The sequence below is a fragment of the Drosophila ananassae genome, chromosome 3R (assembly GCF_017639315.1).
Source record: "Drosophila ananassae strain 14024-0371.13 chromosome 3R, ASM1763931v2, whole genome shotgun sequence".
In the NCBI taxonomy this organism is placed as follows: domain Eukaryota; kingdom Metazoa; phylum Arthropoda; class Insecta; order Diptera; family Drosophilidae; genus Drosophila; species Drosophila ananassae.
Window position 1 is genome coordinate 2,986,759 of NC_057930.1, and position 10,329 is coordinate 2,997,087.

The 10,329-nt window shown below is 43.7% G+C and overlaps 1 protein-coding gene across 1 annotated transcript; it reads left to right on the plus strand.

Annotated features, from left to right (window-relative positions):
- Positions 1 to 5,930: 5,930 nt before the first annotated feature.
- On the plus strand, positions 5,931 to 7,724 carry LOC123257316. Its single transcript, XM_044715987.1, has one exon. The coding sequence runs from the start codon at positions 5,931 to 5,933 to the stop codon at positions 7,722 to 7,724; it is 1,794 nt and encodes a 597-aa protein (XP_044571922.1).
- Positions 7,725 to 10,329: the final 2,605 nt, after the last annotated feature.

Genomic DNA, 10,329 nt, shown 5'->3' on the forward strand with positions numbered 1-10,329 from the left:
TGAAACGGACCACGAGGAGATCTCGCGGCATACCAGTCTAGCTCGAGTGTTGCTACCGTAAAACCGGACCACCAGCCGACCCCGCACTATCTAACCTACTTCGAGTGTTGCTCCCGTGAAACGGACCGCCAGTAGGCTCAGCTGAGAAGAAATCAGCCAACCCCCACAACCACCGGTACTTGAGGAAAACCACCCAGGACTTCAAGCACATCAACTCCAGCCTGATCATCGCAAGCGCAGCCCCTTGCATAATTCAGGTAAATTTATAGTCAGATTAGTTACATTCTTTGACTACGACTCCGGGACCTACCGTTACTCCCGCGAGTTCAAGTTTGACGTAGTTGCCGCATTACGCTCTACGGACGAACATTTGGTGACCCCGACGTGATACCTTCTTAAAGGATCACACCCTGAACACAAGCCACACGGCAGTTCATTTATAAACAAAACCTTACATCGCAAACCCTTCCACGGCAACAATGGGATCAGAATCAGACCCTGTAACCACGATGCTCATCGATGAGCAAATTGAAACCAACATAGCCATCCAACGGCTAATAAAAAACTTCACTAAGGACTCCGCAGAGCGAAGGCTCAAGCCAGGATATTTCGAGGAGAGACTAAAACAGCTCACCCACGCATGGACCCAATTTAAAAGGAATGACGCCAAGCTTCGGGAGCTGGCACTAAGCCTAGAACACGAGTATTTCACAAAGGTAAAGGCGTTAGAAGAACTTGTGAACAAGTATGAAGCGATATTTGCCGATGGAATTCCATCAGGATCAGGCCCGTCACAAAAGCCCCGGAAAACAGGAGAAAATCTTGAGCCAAAGGCACAAGCTCAAGGAATCGAAGAAGACCCTCACTTAACATCTCTAAAACGAAGACATGAAGGACGGTTAGATGATATGGAAGACTTTCTGTGCAACCGCACTGAAGGACGGGACTTATCTACACACATCAGACAACACATGAGGGACTTATGGAAGGAAATCGTCACGGGATACCATGATCTCATCGATCTGGAGCCAACCTTAAAAAATGATGGACACACCGATGACAGATTCCAGGTGGTCCGAGCAGAGTATTTCTCATTTCTGAACGAAGAATCACAATCAACGTCGGCATCAACTCAAAAACCCACAATGGCTTCTCCGTTTGCAATACCACCAGTCGATATTCCCAAATTTGACGGAGACTACTTGAAGTGGCCACGATTCTGCGACATCTTTACAGAGCTGGTTCACAATCAAGACTATAGCGATGCGGTAAAATTCCGACATCTGGAAAATCATGTGATTGGAGAGGCTAAGAATTTAATCTCCACTACATTTGGAGGACACGCCAGTTATCAAGACACCTGGCAACGATTAAAGGCAAGATATCAGAATGAAAGGATTCTCATCAAATCAACACTGGCCACCTTGTTTGCCCACCCAAAAACTAATGGATCAGCAGAACAGCTGCGTAGCTTACATGATGCGGTGCTTAGGACAATTACCGCCCTTCACGCCCTCAATATATCAACAGTAGGGTGGGATCCGATCCTAATACACATTATCGAAGAAAAATTAGATTCCCATACCCTATCTTGTGTAGAACTCGCCATCACCAACCCAACGTGCCCACAATCATTAAAACAAATGCTTGACCATTTAGAGCGGCAAGCAACCAGCCAAGTTACGCTACAAAAGACAGCGGCCAATAATGGTTTTCGCTCATCAACTCAAGCTACGGTTGAAAAATGTATTATATGCACTCATAGCAATCATCGACTTCAAACTTGCCAAAAGTTTTTGGACATGACTCCGAATGAAAGAATGCAAAGAATAACAAAGATGAATGCCTGCACCAACTGTTTATCCCTATACCATACAGTAAACTCATGCAAATCTAGGTTCTCATGTCATGTGTGCAGAAGGAATCATCACACAATGCTGCATAATACCTCCACGCGAACAAGCGCATCCACAACCTGCCAAAGTACAGCACCTTATGTACTACTAGCAACCGCACAAGTAGAAGTCCAAGGTCCTACTGACGCACGACACCCATGCCGCGCAGTATTCGATTCCGGATCACAAGTGAACTTAATTTCTCAGGAATTGGCAGACAAACTCGGAGTCCAATCAGCACCATCCGACCTTACGATAAGGGGCATAGGAGGCACAAAACAAGCGACCTCCCGAACAGTACTAAATATGTTCTCATTAACCACCAACTTCAAAACACAACTTGTGGCTTACGTACTACCAGAAATCATGACGAATCAACCATCTGAGTCAATTATGCGGCCAAAAAATATTCCACCAGAACTGCGTTTAGCAGATCCCAAGTTCAATCAGCCACAAGGGATCGAGTTACTGCTTGGGGCCGAGTGTCTCACACAACTCATCGAGCCGTTACATATAAACCTAGGACAAGGACAACCATTACTTCAACGGACCCCATTAGGATGGATTATATCCGGACCAGCAACAACCAGTTCTGTGGTTCACACAAATCCACCTGTAAGCAGTGCACTATCAACCATGGAGGAACCAAAAATCGATAAACTGCTCGAACAGTTTTGGAAGTTAGACACCCTCGATGAAAACAAAAGGGGTCTGACCACGGACGAGAAGTTATGCGAACAGCATTTTATAGAAAACATAGAAAGGAGGGCAGACAAAAGATTAAGTGTACGCTTACCATTTAAAGAAGATCCACAAACATTGGGAAATTCCCTCCCAATGGCTTATCGCCGTTTCTATGCATTGGAAAAAGAGACTTCAACGGGATCCTGATCTCCAGAAACAATACGTACAATTCATGGATCAATACGAGGAACTAGGGCATATGACTAGATTAACAACCAAACAACTAACATCAAACCATTATGTCATTCCACATCATTGTGTACTAAAACCTGATAGTAGTACTACCAAACTCCGAGTTGTATTTGACGCGTCAGCGACAACGACAAGTGGAAAAAGTTTAAATAATCTATTACGGATTGGACCAACAGTTCAAAGCGAATTACTATCCATTCTCTTACGGTTCCGATCTTATCAATATGTGTTTACATCAGACGTAGAGAAAATGTACCGGCAGATTATGATACATCCAGATGACCGAAGGTTTCAAATCATATTATGGAGACGTAACCTCATGGAACCACTAAAATATTATCAACTAAACACTGTCACTTATGGCACGGCAACTGCTCCATACTTGGCCACCCGATGTTTGCAATACTTGTCGGACACAGCACCTGAGCATTTGTCCCAGGGTGCGGCTGCACTTCGACAGGGTTGCTACGTAGATGATTGTCTGACCGGAGGTCACACCATAGATGAAGCACTAATCAAGAGGGATCAACTAATACAACTTTTGGGAGAAGCGAAATTCAAACTAAGAAAATGGTGCGCAAACCACCCAGCGTTATTAGCAGACATTCCCGAAGAAGACCAAGAAATAACTCTTGATTTCAGCGATTTTACTGAACAAACCGTCAAAACGCTCGGAATTATTTGGGATCCACCCGGAGATTGGCTCCAAGGACGCGCGGCGACAGAAGATACTGGAGTCATCACTAAAAGAATTGTGTGTTCTGAACTAGCAAAAATCTTCGACCCTCTAGGATTGTTTGGTCCAGTGGTAACAACGGCAAAGATAAGGATGCAACGATTATGGGAGTTGAAGATCGACTGGGACACGGAACTGGGTTCAGAACTCACCCAGCAATGGCAAACATTCAGACATGATGTCCAAGTCCTGACAACAATAAAAATTCCAAGATGTGTACTACCAGCTGACACATCCGGAGGCATTCAATTACATGTATTTGCAGACGCATCAGAAGCAGCATATGGGGCAGTGGCATATTTGCGAGCAAGGGATAAGACAGGCAATATTATCACACGATTGCTATGTTCAAAGGCCCGAGTAGCGCCCCTGATGAAACAGACCCTGCCTCGCTTAGAACTCTGTGCAGCGGTATTAGCAGCTCAAGTCACAAACAGAGTAAAAACCGATCTTAACATAAGCCTAGAAGCAATACATTTATGGTCAGACTCAGAGATTGCATTAAAATGGATTAACGCCACTGCTTCGTCATTCCAAACGTTTGTGGCGAACCGAGTCGCCCAAATTCAAGAACTAACAGACCCAGAGTGGTGGAGACATGTAGCATCAACAGATAACCCTGCAGATATTCTCTCCAGAGGATGCACGGCGGCTCAATTAAGAGATTCAAGGCTTTGGTACGACGGACCGCCATTCTTGGGGCAAGATCCCGAGTCCTGGCCTAAATTCCACTCAACAGGAATATACAATGCAAATGAAGATCAAGAAAGAAGGAAGGAGGCTGTTTGCAGCGTAGTCAATAAATCTGACGACTGGATGGAACATATTAACCACCATGGATCATTCGATACGATGTTGCAGATAATAGGAAGAATGCGGCGATTCATTTTCAATTGCCGTAACCCAGAGAAGAAGAGAACGGGACCATTGTCACCAGGAGAGTTGAATGAGGCATTAGGAGTGATAATACTTTCCAACATCCATGCTACAACTCAAGAAGACGAAAACTGTAGGGCCAAACGATCCACTACGTTCCCTAGATCCGTTTATAGACACAGACGGAATAATTCGAGTAGGAGGACGACTACAAAACGCAGCATTATCATATGACGCCACACATCCCATGTTATTATCTCCAACCCATCCATTGACAATACTCCTATTTCAATGGAAACATCAGCAACTGGCGCATTGCGGACCACAGGCGTTACTATGCAACGTTAGACAACGATTTTGGTCACTAAGAGGAAAGGAATTGGCTCAAAAAACAGTAAGCCGTTGTGTCAGATGTTGCCGGATTCGACCAAAATTGTTGAATCAAATAATGAGTCCATTACCAGCAGATCGAGTTCAACAACATAGACCCTTCAAGAATTGCGGAGTGGACTACTGCGGGCCCTTTTGGACTCACTATAAAATCCGAGGAAAACGACCACATAAGGTGTACCTAGCCGTGTTTTGTTGTTTTTCAACTAAGGCAGTGCACCTAGAGGTGGTAACCGACTTGACGACCCAAGCCTTCCTGGCAGCACTAAAGAGATTTTGCGGACGCAGAGGATTACCATCAAAAATCTATAGTGACAACGCAACAAATTTCGTTGGAGCCTATAACGAATTATCAGAAGTAAAAGAAGCAATCTTCGCCGAAGAAGCACAAGCAATGATACACAAGACTTGCGCGAAACTGAGTATCGAATTCAAATTCATACCACCTCGGGCACCCCATTTCGGAGGCCTGTGGGAAGCCGCGGTAAAATCAGCAAAGCACTTATTGAAACGAACGCTATATACCGCCACACTAACTCATGAAGAACTCGAAACCATAGTCATTGATGTTGAAGCCATTCTAAATTCTCGCCCGTTGACGTCTGTCTCTTCCAGCCCAAGGGATCTTACGGCATTAACGCCAGGGCATTTCCTGATCGGGGAACCTCTTACGGCATCACCCGACATTCACCAATCAAGACGACGCACAGGGTTACTCACTCGGTGGAAGCGCCTCGAACACTTACGAAAGGAATTTTGGACACGTTGGAGCCACGAGTACCTACACGAACTACAGAATCGATCAAAGTGGACAAGAAGTTGTAAGACGGTAAAGATTGGCGATCTAGTCATAATAAAAGAAGACAACATCGCTCCGTTGAACTGGCCCCTCGGACGTATCGTCGCAGTACATCCCGGAAAAGACGGCGAGATCCGAGTTGCTGAAATACGAACAACGGCAGGCAATATAACACGAGCTATACACCGACTGGCGGTGTTACCAATCAACGATAAGAAGGAGGAACCCCAATAATATCAAAACAAAAAAAAAAAAAAAAAAAAAAAAAAAGGGGAGGGGGAACATGCTTGTCCTCACAATGATACTCGTCTGGGTGATGCCCGGACTACCATTACCCATCTCCACAACATCAGAACTGAAGACCGTCAACCCTGTGGTCATCACTCCAATCAACAATGTGACCGGGACCATCGTAGAAGCCACCGATAGGATAGCAGTCAAATCTGCGGAGTGGACACTCATCACATTCTTTGACCTCAGCCAATTGGCACAAGAAATTGAGACTGTAAAAAAGGGTATCCAATCCATAAAACAATGGTGCTCAACGGCATATGAGGTTTGCCCCACGATCATACAAACATTGCAGCAGGAGGTAGCAGAAATCCAAGATGCCGATCAGTTAATGCATCATCAACGGCAGAAACGCGGAGCACTGAACATCGTTGGAAATATCGCGAATGGTCTGTTCGGAGTACTCGATGATCAATATGCCAGACGGATGGAAGAGATTATTAGCAAACTACGAGCCCAAGAAGGCGTCACACATAAAATAGTGGAGAACCAGACGTCAATTCTGGACACAACCATCAACATTATGAGGAGGACGACGATCGAAACTCAGAAGAGGATGCAGGACTTAGAAGCCAGTCTAGCCAGAATCAAGATAAGAAGCCATGCGGCGGATAGATATCTTCCGCATGCAGTCTCCGAATTGGTCGTCGTGGCAAATCACATTCGGCGGGTCCAGGATGCCGTATTGAACGTGTTAATCGGGGCACATGAAGGAAAATTAAGCCCTGCATTGGTGTCAGTGGAACATGTAAAACAGGTGATCACAAAAATCCAAACACACCTGCCACCGGGAAGACGATTACCCATCACCAGTGAAACAGCACGAGACTTATATCGACTGGCGACCACTAGAGTACAAGAAACCGAGGATTTATTGATGTTTCATACAAGCGTTCCGTTAGTTGAAGAAGATGAATTCACAGTATATCGGATGGAGCCAATTCCACAAATAACGAGAGAAGGCCTGGTGATAACCAAGACGGAAACAGGATATCTAGCAATAGATGATCATCGGAAACACCACTTCGCGATCAATCAAGAACACCTTAGGCAGTGTATCAGCATGACGAACGGAATTAAGGTATGCGATTTTAAGCAGACGCTCTTTGGCCCGGACGCCCATCAACTCCCGTGTACAATGGCAGCCTTAGCAAAACATCAGGCAGGAGAATGTAAGCCAGAGCCAATCAAGGGAACCAGTTATTGGGTTCAATTGACAGAGCAAAATGCTTGGATTTTTGGGACCACGAAACCAATAACAATGACTTATGTCTGCTCGGCCGAAAAGGATCAAGTCATCATCGACGGCGTTGGAAAAATGACAATCAGGCAAGATTGTGTGATCCAAAGTCCGACCATCACGTTATTAGGACGAGCGCAAGTTAACTCATCAGGAACAGTAAAGATGTCAGGAGGTTATGTGCACGAGTGGCCATCACAGGAAAAAATAAAGACAACAGAAGGTCAATTGGAGTCAACGTTGGATCAGTTAGACCGACTACATGCAGAGGTGCAGGGATTAAAAACATGGACGAAGCAGGCACAGGAGGATGTGGACAGCGAGACAGACTGGAATCGGGCGCATCAATACTGCGGAGTAATAATGTTAGGAATAGCAATCTTCGTAGCCGCATGGGCAGGATATACACGGTGTGTCTGGAAAGACACCTCAGCAACCAACCAGAGGACGATACCAGCCCAAGGAGAAGGGTTCCAGCTGATCGAACAACATCTAGCAGCAGTAACACGGGATGGACATCACAGGAGATTCGAAGTCTACGACCCAGGGACGTCTCAGTAAAAGGCAAGCAAGAAAAACATAGTTATAAGGAAAATTTATTAAGTTAAGAAGCATCGCCATCAATGGTACCCATCGAAGAGTGACCACTATCAGTAGAAAGGTTGTCATCACTATCCCAAGCCGAACGACGACTAAGGCGCCTCCGGGCGATTCGGCCAGCTGGACGGAACTGCACGAGAATCAGGTCGCGATCCTCCATCCCTAGAGAGGCAGGGGTACCGCGGCGAGGCATGATGCGGCCAGCGTACCAGAAGTGGACATCGGAGGTACGCAAGCGAAGACTGCGACAATATTCATCCATAAATTTCGATATGCAGGAGTCCCGTTCGTGATAGGACCATTTCGTGCGACCATAATACGGACCAATAACCTGAAAGAAGAGCAACGACATGATCGACAGAAATACTGAAAGTGGTTCACAAAATGACATAACAGCCTCTATTATTGAGTACCTCAATGGGGGGGAGAATGTTGGCACCTATTGCCAAGACCTACTACCCTAGATACACACTAGTAATTTGATCCAATACACATCAGCATGTCGCAATACAACCCACTAACCTATTAAGTACACCTAGTAATAATTAGCAATAAGCATAAAACAATATTCGACCTAATAACCCAGCACTAGTAGACGGCGCCGCAAGAAGCAAGCAAACCAAAGCAAGCAAAAAACCAGCGAGCTAAGCCGAAATGCATGAACAAGCAGTACATGACCAAACACTCTGAGTCAGCAGACTCAGAGGTGGTTAACCCTGGCTTTAACATTAGTTTTATCACGTCCATAACATTGACCTTCCTTAGATCTAAGTATGTATAATTTAGCATCTTATATAAGAATTGTTCTTCTGAAATAAAGATAGTTGCGAAATCAGAACCAATCGTCTCGTTACTCAGTGTAGAACCTCCGGCACTTAAAACTGACCTATATCACGTGATCCTGTGTCAAACGGGTCACAAGGTAGGACGCTCTACCATTATCTACTTCGCGTGGATCCAGTGTAACCGGACCACAAGTAGAATCCGCGGCATACCAGTTTACTTCGAGTGTTGCTCCCGTGAAACGGACCGCCAGTAAACCCCGCGTCATATCATTACTCCGAGTGTTGCTCCCTTGAAACGGACCACGAGGAGATCTCGCGGCATACCAGTCTAGCTCGAGTGTTGCTACCGTAAAACCGGACCACCAGCCGACCCCGCACTATCTAACCTACTTCGAGTGTTGCTCCCGTGAAACGGACCGCCAGTAGGCTCAGCTGAGAAGAAATCAGCCAACCCCCACAACCACCGGTACTTGAGGAAAACCACCCAGGACTTCAAGCACATCAACTCCAGCCTGATCATCGCAAGCACAGCCCCTTGCATAATTCAGGTAAATTTATAGTCAGATTAGTTACATTCTTTGACTACGACTCCGGGACCTACCGTTACTCCCGCGAGTTCAAGTTTGACGTAGTTGCCGCATTACGCTCTACGGACGAACACTGCTAGTAATTTCGATCTCAATATTTTCTTTTTCTAACCAATTTTGTAATGATTTGCATACTAATCCGGGATCTTGATCCATTTTTTATTATTTTTGGTTTACCTAACATATTAAATATTTTAAGTAATGCTTTTTTACTTTCGATCCAATCTGTGGTATGAGTTTCTATAATTGAAACAAATTTTGAATAGATATCAATACAAGTTAAAAATTTTCTTTGATCAATAAAATAATAGTCAATTACATATTTTTCACGGATATTTTTACTTTCAGGGGTTTTTTTCAAATGTTAATGCTACTTTTCTATGTTCTGCCTTGCATAAATTACAAATATCGCATTTATTAATTATATTTTGGATTAATTATTGTGCATCTGGAAAATAGTATTTAGCTTTAAAATCTTCATATGTTTTTTTAATACCTTGATGAATAGTTTTCTCATGAATATTAATTACTTTCTCGTGAAAATCTGCGTAGGTAGATATATTAGGAAGTATTACTGATGTTTTTATTAATTTTGTTCCCAAATTTGGTTTAATTAATTCCATGAAAGCCCTTTGAAATATTGCGAAATCTTCGTCATTATTTATGTACATTACAAAATTGTGTCCACATACAAATTTAAGAATAATATCTTTTGCTGTACGTTCCGTCATGTTACTATATTTTATTGTATTAATTGTTTTATTAAAATACCGGACTAATTCATTACTATCTTCATTTCCCTTTTCAAATATTAATTGGTGACTGAAAACATTAATTGGACGCTCTGTAATCTGAATACAATTGCCATTATCTTCTTGGGCGCTATGTATAGTAGCTCCTGTGCTTTGTAAATCATCTTCGTTTTGAAATGTTTCTTCTAGTTGTTCATTATTTGATTCTTTTTTAGGTAGCCTAGATAAGGCGTCTGCTACATAATTTTCCTTTCCTTTAATGTAATTCATACCACAATCATATTGACTAAGATATATTTTCCATTTTTTGCAATTTCATATTAGGTTCTTTAATATTGTGTAACCAAACTAGTGGTTTATGATCGGATGTAATTTTAAATTTTCTTCCAAATAGATAGGGTCGGAAGTACTTAGTTGCCCAGACTACGGCTAATAACTCTTT

Coding starts and splice junctions, on each gene's coding strand:
- LOC123257316 (XM_044715987.1), top strand. CDS start 5,931: ATGATACTCGTCTGGGTGATGCCCGGACTACCATTACCCATCTCCACA.